Source organism: Schistocerca piceifrons, chromosome 2 (assembly GCF_021461385.2).
Source record: "Schistocerca piceifrons isolate TAMUIC-IGC-003096 chromosome 2, iqSchPice1.1, whole genome shotgun sequence".
NCBI lineage: Eukaryota > Metazoa > Arthropoda > Insecta > Orthoptera > Acrididae > Schistocerca > Schistocerca piceifrons.
The window spans coordinates 291,218,577-291,235,691 of record NC_060139.1 but is presented as its reverse complement, the minus strand read 5'-3'; the positions used below and the strand labels follow the sequence as shown (position 1 = coordinate 291,235,691).

General features: G+C 39.2%; 1 protein-coding gene across 1 annotated transcript in view; it reads left to right on the top strand.

Moving 5' to 3' along the window:
- LOC124775333 (esterase E4-like) overlaps nt 1-17,115 on the top strand; it is a 72,124-nt gene that overhangs the window by 27,623 nt on the left and 27,386 nt on the right. Inside the window, exons 2-4 of the mRNA XM_047250164.1 lie at nt 5,539-5,667; nt 6,726-6,885; nt 13,702-13,887. Coding sequence (XP_047106120.1) covers nt 5,539-5,667; nt 6,726-6,885; nt 13,702-13,887 — 475 coding nt within the window. The remainder of the gene's footprint in view (nt 1-5,538; nt 5,668-6,725; nt 6,886-13,701; nt 13,888-17,115) is intronic.

Below are 17,115 nucleotides of genomic sequence, written 5' to 3'. Positions count from 1 at the left end.
CAAGCATAAATTGAGATATCTTGGCATCCTTCTTCTGCTCAGCAGAGAGATCCTGGAGTGCAGCGAAACAGTCACTATCTTCATCAAAATCTTAATGGTCTTGCACAGGGTTTCTTGAGAGACAGTCGGCATCTTGGTGTTTTCATCCACTTTGTACACTATGGTAATGTCATACTCTTGAAGACGTAGCGCCCACCTGGAGAGTCGTTCTGTTGGATCCTTAAGACCTGTCAACCAACAAACTCAATGATGGTCTATAACAAATGTGAATGGCCTTCCATAGAGATACTGTCGAAATTTGCACATGGCCCAGATCACAGCAAGACATTCTCTTTCTATAATTGAGTAGTTTTTCTCGGATTTTGTAAGTGTTCTAGAAGCCTAGGCTATAACCTTCTCTTTTCCACCCGAAATTTGGACCAGAACAGCACCGAGAGCTTTTAGCAGCACATTGAGAGAATCTTGTAGAGCACCACCCCAGATAAATTCAGCATCAGCTTTTAAGAACTCTTGGAGTGCCTGGCTTTGACACAAAAGTCTTTGACAAAATGACGGTAATAAGAACATAATCCGAGGAAGCTTTTCACATCTCTAATACTTTTAGGAAAAGGAAATTCCGTTATAGATCTCACCTTTTCTGGGTCTGGCCGCACACCTTCGTTTGGCACAAGGTGTCCAAGTATTTTGATTTCTTTTGCTCCAAAGAGACACTTTCTTGGATTAAGTTTCAGTACATCTTGTTGGAGACACTTAGGAACGGCCCTAAATCTTTCTATGTGTTCATCAAATGTCTCTGAGAACACTATAATGTCATCTAAATAACAAAGACACATCATCCACTTCAGGTGACTTAGGAGATTATCCATCGTCCGTTCAAAAGTTGCTGGTGCATTACACAAACCAAACGGCATTACCTTAAACTCATGCAGGCCATCAGGGGTGATGAATGCAATTTTCTCACGATCAGCCTCATCTACTTCGATTTTCCAATATCCCGAGTACATGTCCATGGTTCAGAAAAACTTAGCCCCCTTCAGACAATCTAGGGTATCGTCAATTCGTGGAAGAGTGTAAACGTCCTTTTTAGTTATCTTATTAAGCTTCCTATAATCAACACAAAAGTGCCAACTGCGACCTTTCTTCCTGACGAGGACCACTGGTGACGACCATGGGCTCTGCGAAGGTTGAATGATGTCATTCTTCATCATTTTCTCTACCTTGTCGCAAATTACTCGACGTTCCGTTGCTGACGCATGGTATGCTCTCTGGCTTATTTGTTGATGGTCTCCAGTGCTAATCCGGTGCTCCACCATCGATTTGTCTAATTTGCTCTTCACCTGTGGATTAAAGCATTCAGAGAACTCTTGAAGAATGGCAAGTAGCTTCTTCCATTGTTCCTTAGTGAGATCTGGTGATAGTCGAGCTAGAAGACCTTGTCTCGTAGTGGTAGCGCCAATTTTGCCCACGAACTTGGCATGGGAGGATTCTATGATGCTCGGCTGTTCGGCAATTAATGGCCCAGCGTTTGCTACGCACATGCGTCTTGGAAGGACTACAGTTCTCGGCGACAGTTAACTATCCACAATTCATTGAATCCATTCTTAAAAGAGACGACAGAGGCTGGGATGACCAAGTTATTCTTCAGTGGTATGCTTCTCTTACATTCCATACAAGATCCGTGGGTTGATGCATGGCATGACACGTGACAGTTACTTTCTAGCGCTGACTGCAGTAATGATCAAAAATGGTTCAAATGGCTCTGAGCACTGTGGGACTTAACATCTATGGTCATCAGTCCCCTAGAACTTAGAACTACTTAAACCTAACTAACCTAAGGACATCACACAACATCCAGTCATCACGAGGCAGAGAAAATCCCTGACCCCGCTGCGAATCGAACCCGGGTGCGGGAAGCGATAATGCTACCGCATGACCACGATCTGCGGACAAGTAATGATCACTTCATCCAGCACACACAGTCTCCGCACACTCAGATGCACATCTTAGTGTCCACAGTATCTCATCTCGTCTAGCATAATCTTCGAGCGACCACAATCTATAATTGCCTGAGAAGCTTTCAAAAAGTCCCACCCGAGAATGACTTCATGACTACACTCTTGTAAGATGATGAATTCTAAGGGCTCTGTATGGTCACTTATACCCACATGAATAACACATCTTCCTGTAGGTTTTAAACATTTCCCATTAGCCAGCTTCAGCAGAGATGTTTTGTTGTCGACGAATAAGGTTTTCTGCAACTGGCGATGGTACTTCTCCGAAATACCTGAATATGATGCTCCAGAGTCCACAAGAGTTTAGGCTGGTCGCCCATCTATGAGGATATCGACGTAGTTTCCTATCGTTTTTGTAGTGATCGACGGCGGAGGATTTTTCTCTTCGGCGGTCTCACCTCCAAGGAAGGTCGCACCCTTTACTTTTCCAGGTTGCAGCAGCTAGGTGATCGGCTGGAGCTTCTAAACGGCAATGGAGTCCTTGATCGGCGTGTTGGGAAGCGTCCTCTCTAGCGGCTAGCTTGCGGCGATGGTGACCTACATCGTCGTGCACCCACATCTTCTTGTTCATCTTCATCACCCCTGAGTTGGCGCCAGCTAAGATCGGTCTGCTGTCTTCTGGCATGGGCGTCGTCAAATATCCGCTGCCTTTCTCGACAATAGCGCACCACATGTCCCGATCGTCCACAGTGGAAACATACTGGTTGGTTATCCTGTGACCTCCAGATGTCAGTCTTCCTTGGTGCCGAAACATGTTCCTCATGTGGCATTGTAGGAATGTAACTTCGCTTGGGTCTCGAGCTTTTTACCGTTTTAAAGGGAAATGGAGGACGAGAGATTAGGTTCAATGTCTGTTCTACATCCTCCCTTATGACCTCTTCAAGTGTCTTGGTTTTTTTGCTTGCCGTGTAATCCAAATGCCTTCTGAACTTTCTCACTACCTGACGAAGAACACTTGTGAAATCAGTTGCTTCCTCCATCACAGACATCGATACAACGTTTGGAAGCCATTCAAACTTCTTGCGTGTAATTCTTTTTTGATGCATTGTCTCGATTTACTGGCACCATTTTATGGAGTCGTCTGCTGTCGAAACCTCCTTCAGGAGTAGTGCTTCATACATGTCCTCAGCAACACACTTCATGAGATGTGCAACCTTGTCTTCCTCCTTCATTCTAGGATCCACTATTTTACACAGCTCCAAGTCGTCTTGAATGTAGGATTTTGTAGTTTCTCCTGGACGCTGTGCCCTGTGCTTTAATTTATCTTCAGCCTTGCACTTCGGTTGTTGTGTGTGTCACTGATCCCAGCCACTTGTTTGGATCTTGGCCATCGTAACCAGAGAACCCGGAAGGAAGTCTTTTATGGTGGCACACAGTTGCTGTCATCGTAATGTCCTCTTCTTCTTCTGTTTCCAAGAAATTGCAATCTGTTGAATATGGCTCGAACTTGGGTTTCTCGCCAAGTAAACGGCAGCTCTGTCATGGCCCGACAGGAGCCACTGTGTCGTCGATAATGTGCGATATCACAAGTTCCAATACCCAGCACCTCCACCACAATAATATCACCTAGAAGAAGGTGTAAATAGATGAATGATGAAAACTAACTTCCCTTAATGAAGGTTTATTCAACACTTGCACATACAAGAGCATCGAGCAAACTGCCTCCAGCTGGAACACATATGCTATATATACAGTTACAGAACATTCCAGTACAATGATTCTTTACATTTGTGGATACTTCTAGAATGTACTCGAACCGAATATAGAAATTTAGATTTTACAGTTCAGATGAGTTTTTAACTCATGACTCTCCATGCAACAGTCTAGTATCATAGCCACTATACCGTGGTGACTGTGCTACTGAGCTTCTTCTGCGACAATATCGTCTTTGTTTAAAAAAACTAGGGAAACTTACTTTCTGGATGCACGTCATATATTTGTTAGGTGAGCAACATAATGTCCCTGAAATTCTTGCAATGACTTTCAGGTAGGCATATGTCATGCTAACAACGAGAGTTATGTGGTCATTACACCTTATATTGCTTTGCATGGTTCCATAAATATTTGAATGTTGTGACTGATTTTACAACTACGATGCATATGTGTTGCTCAGCATACAGCTAGCACCCACGCATAAGTTCTTCCCTGAGTTATAAGATTTTTGTCCCCCCTTGTCCCCAAAACAGTTGCACCCCTCACCTCTTGGGGTCTGTGTGACCTACCCTTCCCTGACCTCTCTCTCTCTCTCTCTCTCTCTCTCTCTCTCTCTCTCTCTCTCTCTCTCTCTCGCACTCTCACTCTCTCTCTCCTCCACGAGGAAGGAACTATTAATTTTGAAAGCTAAGATACTATCATACATTTTTGTATGTGTTTATTGGCTGTACTAAATATTTCTCACCCTGAAGATGATTACTGGCCAGCAATTCTGTATAACTATTTTAAAGTTCTTGGATGTCCTATTCTCTACTACATGTTAATGATGTCAGAAATCTCTTCTTCATAAATTAGAGATTTCAGATGGATCCATAAAAGGAAAGCAAGTGGATTAAGGTCTAGTGTTCAAGCCAATCTTATTAAAATGCTTCCATTTCAACCCTTTTTCAGGAAAATAGTTGTCCATAAGATGTTACCTATAGTGCAGAGGTGAGCAGCAGGTCCACCAGATATCTATCACATGTTCATAAAATGAGCTGAATGAGTTACTTTCAATAATTCTATCAAAGAAAGGTCCAGAAAATGTGAATACCTTTCTTGGTGGTATTGCATGCCATCATCTGAGAAGACTAATGATAAAACTAGACCAGATATTGGCTCCATACTTTGTGTTGGTGTCCACATACATGCATTTTGTGGATGTTGATTTCTATTCACTAATCCATTGTATGAGAATTCACTGTGTTTCCTTTCATAACATGGGCTGCATTGTGAAAAGTATTGTTCTTGAGAAATTCTGATCTTGCATGTGATGACTTACAATGTAGTGGCAGAATTCCTGCCTAGTCTCCTGGCAGCAATTCTTGTACCTTCTACATGTAAAAGGGATAGGTAATTTTCTGTGCAGTTCTCACACAACAGAGCTTTCTTAATGCAACTGTGAAATACTTGGTACTTATTCTTTGGACTTCCACAGCAGTTTGAAACACAGATTTTTCTTTCATTCTGATCTATATTGGTCCTTGCTCATGGCCACTAAACCCTAGAAATAGCACAAATATACCTGGCACATTCATAGTAAATTAGAGAAACTGTATGTGAATTGATGTAAATATGACAATGGAAAGCCCTTGATGGAATACAAATAATTTAAGCATTAAAGGTAAAAACTCAGCAAAGAGCGGAGTAGTTGAGTCAGTGATAGGCACATAAAAGGATGGAGAACTTTGTTAGCTTTCTGATGAAGAGAGAGAGAGAGAGAGAGAGAGAGAGAGAGAGAGAGAGAGAGCACTCATTCAGTTGTTGTCTTTACTTCTTTAATTATCTGTATTCATGTTAGGCCAATAACAAAAGCAGAGCATTAATTTTACAGCCTCCTTCACCTCCACAACCTTGGAATGATGTTATAAATGCTACACAAGATGGAGCACGGTGCCCAAATGCACAGAGCGCAAATGATAGCTCAGAGGACTGCCTATTTCTCAATGTATATACAACCAAAGTAAGTAACAAGAAAGTTTCTGATTAACTCGAAAATTGTTGTATAAATTTCCTGTAACTATGAAACAACTATTTGCATGAGATATAGCATATGTTAAATGCTGTCTTTCCTGTATAGCTTTTGAAGTGTTTTTAAAGAAATGCATGCCTCAATATAACATCAATTATACAAAGTATACATGTCCCAGTTATGGGGGAAATGTTTAATTATAACAGCAGTATGTGTTGTTCTGAGTTGTCAGGATGGATGTCTAAACTGTAAGCTTTCAGCCATCAGCACATGCTCTAGTTAAAGTAGTAAAATAATGCTAGAATAAGTTCACGTAACAGGTACAATTTCCGTACTGATATATACAAAAGACAGTCAGTAGCTTCACACACACACACACACACACACACACACACACACACACACACACACACACACACACACACATATATATATATATATATATATATATATATATATATATATATATATTAAAAAAATAGAGGGAAACATTCCACGTGGGAAAAATATATCTAAAAACAAAGATGATGTGACTTACCAAATGAAAGTGCACAGGTCGATAGACACACAAACAAACACAAACATACACACAAAATTCAAGCTTTCACAACAAACGGTTGCTTCATCAGGAAAGAGGGAAGGAGAAGGAAAGATGAAAGGATGTGGGTTTTAAGGGAGAGGGTAAGGAGTCATTCCAATCCCGGGAGCGGAAAGACTTACCTTAGGGGGAAAAAAGGACAGGTATACACTCGCGCGCACACACACACACACACACACACACACACACACACACACACACACACACACACACACACATAAAAGGCTTTTGAGACATGTATGAGCAACTTAATAGCTGTGAGTGTATGAATTTGATTCCCAGTGAGATATGAGTTTTAATTTGCCACAAACATACAGTTCAGTCTTGACTCATTCTCCATCCCTGGAGAGTCTCCCTCATGATGGGATTTATGGTTCCCAAAACATTCGAGTGCACACTCTACCATGAAGTGAGAAGCACCACTAACAAATTCTTTTGAAATCCATTTCAGCTGCCAGAAGGCAGACAAAATACTGGGAGGCCTGTGCTGGTGTTCTTCCACCCTGGAGGCTTCTACAGCATGAGAGGCAGCAGTGACCTGTTTGGCCCTCATTACCTCATGGATGAAGATATTGTTCTAGTCACTGTTAACTACCGGCTTGGTGCTCTAGGTATGTACATTTAACATGCTGTCATGTTTGATTTCTGTTCATTTTTTTACCATATTTCACTCCAGGTACAGCAAGCCTGATCGATCAGCATTCTTGTAACAATACTTTTATGACATGAACTGCAAGTACAGCTAAATATTTTTATTTTAAGACCCATCAAAACAAGAAAATTTTGAGCCATTTCAGAATAACTATTTTCAAATTATATACTTAGCTTTCTTGCTCTACTTTTTTCCAAACATATTAATGCATCTGATAAAGTGTAATACACAGAGTTGGTGAGGCCTCTATGGCCTCTTGTTGATGTATTGCCTGTTGGTTTTTGTCTTTGGATCTTTGTCAAATATTTGTTTAACCATTTTTCTGATGTTTCACCAGCATGAATGGCTGGCATTATCAAAGGTTCACCTTCCATTGCTGGTGCCATACTAGTGATGGAGGGTGAACCTGTGACAATGCCAGCCACTCATGGTGAGGAAACATCAGAAAAATTATTAAACAAGTGCTGGGTGAAGATCCTTAGCCAAAACCCAACAGGCAGTACAGTAAGTGTAAAATATGTAATAAAGATATTATATCATCATATTTTAAAAGACATTCAATTGAAGTATCAAGATGTAGGACCTACTGGATCTGCTCTACAAAAATTGATGACTTAAGGTTCTAAAGTATCATATAATCAAAATTGCAGTCAGCAGTTTTGCAGACTACCTTCAACTGAAAAATAGACATGCTCTTCAAATATTTCATGATATATAATTTTGTATTAAATTTAACATTATATTAACAATTACACAAATTACATTAATAGTAATAAATTACATTTTTGCAAATATTAACAATTTCCACCACAATTGCCTGTATAAAAGACATGGTAACACTGAATAGTTCAATAGCAATGAGAAGAGAAGTAGCATTTTGACCTGTGATGGAATGCACAAACTTGCGATTATGGGTGAAAAGTGCTGCAGTAGAGAATGTTTAACATTGCAGCGCATCAGCAATAGTGAATAATTTAATGATTATAAAGATTCTGCCTCGACTGCAAATTGAAACCAGATGTTGACATAGGTTTCAGCTTGGATAACCATGCCTTCTTCGGAACTACACTCTGCCTAAAGGACCATGCCTCTTTAGGCAGTTTGTAGTTTTAGTGTGTTCCGAAGAAGGTATGGTTATCTGCGGTGAAACCTAGGTCAACATCCAGTTTCAATTTGCAATCGAGGCGGAATCTTTATAATCATTACTGCGGTGGAAGTAAAAGGGCATTTTACAATTTTTTTAAAAGAGTTATGGGCTAAACTGATCCAAGGAGAATTGTATAATATATTCCATCTTCCATTCCTTCTGTATATTAATGATCTAAACTTAAATGTAGATGCTCATAAAATGATGACACCACAATTATATTAAAGAGAGAACTAAGGAAGAATTACAGCAGTCATTTAACACTCTCAGATACAACTTAGCAACTGAGCACAGAATAATCAGCTTTTGATAAATAATAAAGCAGCACCGCACCATAATTTAACATTGCTCTGAACAAGAACATTTGTGTCCCATTTCTCCCTATCAATGATGAATCAGCTGTTAACATTATAGTAACCAGATTCTTAGGATTATGGCTGCAAAACAACATAAAATGGAATATTTATACAAAACATCTTAATGCAAAACTGAACAAGAACTGCTACTTTCTTTGCTCACTATAATCCTGCTGTAGTGAGGAAACAATAAAGAGTGCATACCATGCCTGCTTTCATTTTCACTTCAGATACGGGTTAACAATCTGGGGGAAATTTAAAGCAACTGTGTAGCTCTGTTTAAGATCTCTAGTATTCTTCTTTCAGCATATACTACATTATGGAAATATTTATAATATTCTTTAAAATAAATGTAACAGGTAAGGAGAGCAGATGGCAAAAAACTGTGATTTTCATGATCACTTTACCAGACAAAAGAAATACTTACACCTGACCCAAGTCAACACATTCCTCTGCCAAAATAGTACTTTCCACATGGGAGTTACATCTTATAACAACCTCGCTAAAACCATAAAAGCATACACCTTTGGGAAATCTTTAAAGGCACATTACTCCGCTGAAGAGTATTCAAACATATGAAGTGAATTATGTAAATATTTAAATGTATGAAGTGTATTATTTGTAATTTTAAATATGTGTGCATAGAAATACTTTCACCTGCCTGCATATGAATTGGCTTGTTCAATGTCTTACACATAAGCTGGTTTTGTAGACTACAGGAACAATAAAAATGCAGTAAAATGCAATACAACTGACTAATAACAATAATAAGACATGTCAGTGACTGTGTACACTGTCAGTACTGTGAGAATGAAAACTGTAGATCTGATGGAGTGAAGAATTGATTTTCATTGACCCTAATTAGATCAAAAGGCTTGAACTTTATCTACTTGATGACAGTTTAGTTTATTTACATATTTGTGACAACTTGCCATGATGCTGAACATGCCAGTAAGTTGGCTAAGATATATTTTATCTGCAAATAATGTATGTGGATACATGATGACCATTTACATAACAGTACTTTTTGGTTTTAATTTTAATTTAGAACAAAATTTGATAAATGTAATCCAACTAGATATATACTATCTACTCAAAAGTTGATCTATGAAGTCGCAACACGAAAGAACAAATGATTTTAATTTGTTTTTAAGACTTTAACTATTTGCCACCACCTTTAATTCACAGGAGAGGTGAAAATATGCTTTTATGATTACATATTTTGGTCTTTTATATGCAAGAGTAACTTAAAGTTGGGGACAATGGAGGCTATTTTTGTTCCTAATATTATATTCATGAACTCTACTGTTATTTTCAAACAGTGCCAGATTCTTCATAACAAACATTGTAATAGAGAGTAAATCTATTGTGAGGATGCTGTTAGTATGCTTAATTTTTTTAACACCTGCCTACATGAAGTTTGAGGATGGACACCAGACATTTCCTTACAGTGTGTTTCTGTCCAGTGAATATTTTGTGGAACTGGAATTGCACTGGGAATTTATTCCATATGACATTACTCAGAAAACAGATGGCTTTTCCATCAACCACCATAGTCTGAAAGATGGCAATAAGATATTGAGTAAATAAAACGACAAAAATAATTTGGAATAAATTAAAAACCTGTGATACCTATTAGGAGAAAGTAAGCCCAATCTGAATTGCAATAAAAGAAGAAAAGCTGACTAAACATAACCAGATTTATATTTACTAAGATGGTATCTGTTCTTTCGGACATGTCTGAAAGAACAGATACCATCGGTAACCAAGCAGCTTGTTAGAATGAAATGACAATGAAATGAACACCCTTAGCTGCTTACAGGCGTTGACAGATGTCAACGGGGACAGATGAAAATGTGTGCCCCGACTGGAACTCGAACCCAGGATCTCTTGCTTACATGGCAGACGCTCTATCCATCTGAGCCACCAAGGACACAGAGGATAGCGTGACTGCAGGGATTTATCTCTGGCATGCCTCCCGCGAAACCCACATTCTCAACGTATTGTTCAGCACTACATTCGTAGTGCCCCCGCCCATTATACTCATTACTCGCGGCGCGTTGCCGATTCCCGTAAGAGTGTGGGCATTGTTTGTGCATTCGCATGGAAGAAGAAGATGGTCAAGTGGCCAGTGCGCCTTAACTATATATTTACTAAGATGGTATCTGTTCTTTCGGACATAGTTAAGGCTCATCGGCCACTTGACCATCTTCTTCTTCCGTGCGAATGCACAAACAATACCCAAGCTCTTACGGGAATCGGCAAAGCGCCGCGAGTAATGAGTATAATGGGTGGGGGCACTACGAATGTAGTGCGGGACGGTACACTGAGAATGTGGGTTTCGCGGGAGGCATGCCAGAGATAAATCCCTGCAGTCACGCTATCCTCTGTTTCCTTGGTGGCTCAGATGGATAGAGTGTCTACCATGTAAGCAGGAGATCCTGGGTTCGAGTCCCAGTTGGGGCAAACATTTTCATCTGTCCCTGTTGACGTATGTCAACGCCTGTAAGCAGCTAAGGGTGTTCATTTCATTGTCATAACCAGATTGCCAGTAGCCCTTTCCTATATTGATATGAAGGAAGCTGTGATCATAAATGTGAGTGGTAGTGTCACCTTCTGCTTGTGTGTTCTAGATGATCACAAATTATCACTCAATTTCATTTGGCTATATTTTCGCCAACAATGAGTATCCATTTGATCTGATTTGAAGTTTGAAATGGAAAACATTTACTTTGCTTTATGAGAATTGCTGACTTTCTTGATGAACTTCAGGGATGAAATCTTTCTGAGTTACAAGCTAACAGTGTCATCTCAATTTAATGATTCAGCAGCTTTCCTACTAATCATTTTCAGCCAATACTATTTCAGAGTGACACTGTTACATGGCTGACAACCTAAGAAAAATTCATCATTGAATGTTATTGTTGCTGGAGAATATGGTAGCACTGAAGAACAATGAGAACTGATGTTTATATGAATATATGAGAAGTTACTGTACGATAGGTATTTAGATGCCACTCCACCAATATCAATCTAAAGGTGGTAACACCCGTTTCATGAGAGAGGATGTTTCTGTCATCAAGTAAACTGATGTGTTTGGAGGCTAAGTGTAGGTCAAGCTACAGGCAACATAGAATTATGAAAGTGTCCATAGAGCTCACAGACAAGGAGACATCTATAGAAACAATAGCAGTAAATTCTTCACAGTCTTCAATTAGCACACAAACTACAGCCTAATAAGAAGGTAGGTGTACTGTACCATAAAAGTGAATTACCAGTAATGTTGGATGTTTGTCGGAAATAATCATTACCAGTAATGAAGTAATATTTCATTAATCTGAAAAAGTTAACAGGTACAGTATGCAAGTATGACAATCTGAGAAATACTGCATATCTTTAAGACTGATTTTGATAGCCAAAAAGTGACGTGATTGTGATTTTTATTGGCCCCGTAAATTACCTTTTCTACAGTCTGTATTTGTAACATGGGACATGTCCTTATGCTTACAATGCAATACAATTTTGTGATATGATATTATCATCTGTTGTACATGAGTGACTTTAACTCTAGTTTACTTTGTAACACTAATTTCTTAATGTGAAGCATAAAATTTATCGCTCACAAGATGAACTTTTCCTCACTGTCTGGTCATGCACTCAGCCACACTATGGACTTCTTCTTCAAGTGGAAACTTTTTTAAGGTTTCAGGAAACATCATCTCAGTTTTGATGTTTTACAAGTTTTTTGGCAATGCTTGTATTAAATTTATACCACAGTATTTAGGTCCTTCTTTGAAAATGTGAAGTCTATGTAAATATTTTGTGAGCCAAACTACAATTTGATGGCATACATGATCCATCTGTGTCCTATTTAAGCAACAGGACACAGCAGCTTTTCAGATAAAAATAGATGCTCTTCGTTGAAGCAAATATGGACAGGAGTACCACATGACCTAATAATTGGTGCACCTCCATTCATCATTGCAATTCATGATTTGCCTTACCATGTAGAAGTTAATTCAGTAATGTGTTATGCAGATGACATGACACTGCTAGGTACACACCATGACACCATACAATATGATCACAACAGGCAACTAAGGAAAAATTAGAAATGGCAATGAATTGGTTTTTTCTAGTGAACTCTTTTGTAACCCATATAAAACACAGGAACTAGCTCTGGGGTTAACTTAAGCTGTAAAAAGTATACCGGTAGAACTGTTAAGCTTTAAAATTGATTCCGCATTAAATTACAAGGAATGTATGAGCTCATGTGTACTATCTTATGTAGAAACTGACAGATGTAGTCACAAATGAGTACTTGAAGGTGGAATATTTGGGGATTTCCCAGTAACACATAACCAATGGCATACTGATGTGGAGACATTCCTGTTATGTCAATGAATTTCTAATAAAGGAATCAGAATATTTTGTAAAAAGTTATGTACTGTTTTAGTAATCAGAATAATGAGCAAACTGAATGCTAAAGAACACTCCCAATGTCTCTTTATCAAGCTCAAGATATTGACTGTTGTAAACCTATACGTCTACGCAGCATTGTTTTATGTGGGAAGCAAGTTAAGTGAGTTTGACACCAAGGAGAATATCCACCTTCACAACACTAGAGGCAAACTGCAGTCCAGTAAACTGGGACACAGACTGACAAAGACTACAGACTCAAATAAAATAACATGCGTAAAATTTCTTTATAAACCCCTAATCTCTGCTTAGTCCTTTCCCTATAATATTTTCAAAGTCGAGATTTATGATTGACTGCTGAAACACCCATTTTACAAGATAATAGAATTATTTTTAAATAAACATTATGAACATTAGTTTCTAAGAATATTTCTCAAAATGTGGAAATTAATTGAAAGAACTTATTTGTAAAAAGTGTTATTAATTGTATGTTTAATGTATAACTCTGTTCCATTGTAAATGGTCAATGGTTCATAAAGAATTGAATTGAATTTATGATGTATGACCTGCTTTCCTCTACAGAGACAACTTTTTTGAGCCATATGTGCCTGGTCACAAAGAAATGTTGATTAATGGTATAATGTCACCCGAAGGTGAATCTACAAGGGTTCATTTTTGCAACAGCAACTATATTATCACACCACAATTCAGTCACTAGCTTTAACAATTTCATTAATGCTTCCAGTTACCTTTTACTATTTTGAAATAATTAATTCAACATTTTACAGTGCTTAAATTATTGTCTTCATAGCCTATTTACCACAACAGCAATAAAATAATTGTGGATTTTCAGGCTTCTTAAGTACTGGAGACTCTGTTCTTCCTGGCAACAATGGATTCAAAGATCAGGTACAGGCTCTTCGATGGGTGCAGCAAAATATTGCCTTCTTTGGTGGAGATCCGAACAGTGTCACAATTTCAGGGTACAGTGCTGGATCAGCTAGTGTCTACCTGCATATGGTTTCTCCAATGTCTAAAGGTATCTTACTAGCTTTAAATAGGATTTTAGTGATAATAATGTTTGAAATATAATGTTATTAGCAATATTGTCTTTTAGCCTATGGTCATTAGAATATGAGTATGTTTGCATAATCCACCATCTCATGCAGATAATTATAATTCTAAGTTGTTAAGTGTAGCACAGAGACTTTGTATAGCTCTGTCTAAATAATTTTTAGAAACTTAATCATTCATTCATTAAGTTGTACATCATGATCTGTAAATTATATCATGAAAGAGAGCCTCTAGATTTGTGGAAAGAGTTATGCTGTGTAGTAAGGTAGTAGATGTAAATATAAATGTTGTGGACTAGGGCCTCCCATTGGGTAGACCGTTCACCGGGTGCAAGTCTTTCGATTTGACGCCACTTCGGCAACTTGCACGTCAATGGGGATGAAATGACGATGATTAGGACAACACAACACCCAGTCCCCGAGCAGAGAAAATCTCCGACCCAACCAGGAATCGAACCCAGGCCCTTAGGATTGACATTCTGTTGCACTGACCACTCAGCTACGAGGGGCGGACAAGGTAGTAGATGAAAGTCAGTAAACGCTAAGGCAGTTCCTAGTTATTTCAAACATAATAGGTGGGTGATGTGCTTGAAGGCTTTGATTTGATTTGAAACTACAGATTCATAAAATGGAAGTAAACCGATGAAAATGGATATTTTTGTTGCCTGGAAATAATGGCAGTTCTTTGAACACAGTTTAGAATTGAATGCATTCACTGCAAGATAACATTCACTTTTGCTCTACTGTTCTTCTAAAACTTGTAGCGAGAACAAAATTATAGATACTTGCTGCATTTCACATTTGGGAGAAGTGGTAACTTAGTAGGAGATAGCCACCCATATCTTTTATTTTAGGCTGTAAGGATGCTAATCATACTTTATAAATATGTAGGAAATGTTTTCACAGAATGTAATTAATTTAGGACTAACAGAGACCACTCACTGAATAGCAGAAGCATTTAATTGTTGACAAGCACACATAAAAGTGAAAGTAAACTTAGTAGCTTTCAGAATAAATCCTTTGTTAAACAAGAGTACAAATACACACACAAAACACATGAATGCACCTGTGCTCCTACATCGTGCTAGCGGGGCACACAATAAGGGCACTGCATTTCAGCAGGTTACTAGGATGAGGTCAGTGTTGTATTAGGTTGTGTTGGGTGGGGTGGGTAGAGGTGAAGAGAGGTGAGGGGCTGAAAGAGATGTGGGTGGATAGGTAGTGGCTTGGAGGGAGGCTGCTGCCTGGCTTGGAATGTGGGAGGGAGCGGTGGCAGGTATACGGGCTTGACGTGTGATGCATGGGTACCAGAGACAATGAGGTATAATGCATGATGAAGGTGACATGGATTTGGAGGGGTCACAGGACAGAGGAATGGGATGGAGGGTGTGGGGGGTGGTAGGTTAATGGGCATTGAGGCCATGAAGGTTAAGGGAGCAAAGGACATGTTTCAAGGGTAACCCACATCTGTATAGATCAGAAAAGTTGGTGGTGGAGGGAAACAATCCTGATGGCTTGTGTTGTGAGGCATCCATTGAAATTGACCAAGTTGTGCTTAACTGCATATTGTGCCACTGGATGGTCAACTTTGTTCTTGGCCACAATTTGGTGCTGGCCATTCACTCAAGAGGACAGCTGATTGGCTGTCATACTGACATAAAAAAATGTGCAGTGATTGCAGCAGAGATTGTATATGACATGGTTCCTGTGGGAAGGTGCTGGGACTGGGAGTGGCATAGGGATATATCAGGATGTGTATAGGTTGGGCTGGTGATGAAATATCACATTAGGGGGGTGAGAATGATCTTGGACAGGTTGTCTCTCATTTCCGGGCATGAAGATGGATAATCAAAGCTTTAACGAAAGATACAGCTCAGTTGTTGCAGTCCAGGGTAATACTGGGTGACAAGGGCAGAGAAGGGGGGGGGGGGGGGGGGGTGCTCCTTTGTAGATGATTCTTGGGGGTGGTGGGAGGATTAGGGGTGTATAAGGATATGGCACAGGGCATCTGTTTGTGGTCTAGGTTTGGGGAGTAGTACCTGTCTGTGTAGGCCAAAATGAGACCTCCAGCGTACTGGACAAAGAGGTTCTCATCACTGCAGATACGCAGACCACATATGGCCACACTGTATGAGAGTGGTTATTTGGTGAGGAAAGGATGACAGCACTCAAAATGCAGGTACTGTTGGTGGTTAGTGGGTTTAGTATGGACAGGGACGTGAATAACCCATCGAAGATGAGGAGGTCAGTGTTGAGGAAGGTGGTATATTGGACAGAGGAAGACCAGGTGAAGTGGGTGGAAGAGAATGTGTTGATGTTGTGGAGGAACGAGGATAGTGTGACCTGTCCCTCAGTCCAGATCATGAAGATATCATCAATGAACCAGGGTTTTGAGAGGCTAGGAAGATTTGCACTAGACAACCCATGAAAAGGTTGGCCTAAGAGGGCACCATGCAGGTATCCAGGGCTGTAATGTGGATTTGTTACTACACAGGAGTGTATACAGAAACACTAAAACCATAACACATTACTATACCTAATACAGTGTAGAAAACCCACTGGCACTCAAAACGTCTTCCAATTGAATGAATAAATACAGCTCCTGTATAGTTTACAAGGGAGTACTACATCTATTTTCCTGCAGAATAGTGATAGTTCAGGTAATGATAATGGAATTGGATGCCAGTCTTGTGCCTTTCCCTCCACAGTAGACCACAAAAGATCAATAATATTGATATCTGGTGATTAGTAATAATTCACTCTTTTAGTTTTTTAATTTTTATTTGTAATGGTTACCAGTTATGAAGTAGTAATTCATCAATAGAATAGGAGCAGTTGTCTGGGAGACATGGTTTTAAATTAGATTTAAAACTTGCTTCAGTGCCCTTCAAACATTTTATGTTATTGGGCAAATGATCAAAAAAAATTTTTGCTGCATATTGAACTCCTTTCTGAGCAACTGACAGCTTTAACAATGGTTAATAAAGGTCATTTTTCCCTTAATGTTGTAGGTATGTACATCACTGTTCTTCACAAATTGTAATGGATTATTTATGATGAATTTCATTAGCTTTGATGGCTCAGTTAAAATGCGTAGCGCCTTGAAGTGGTACATATATTATGTCCATGGGTAACTACCACATATTATTCTTACAGCTCACTTTTGTGCAATCAGTACTTTCTTTCTAAGTGAT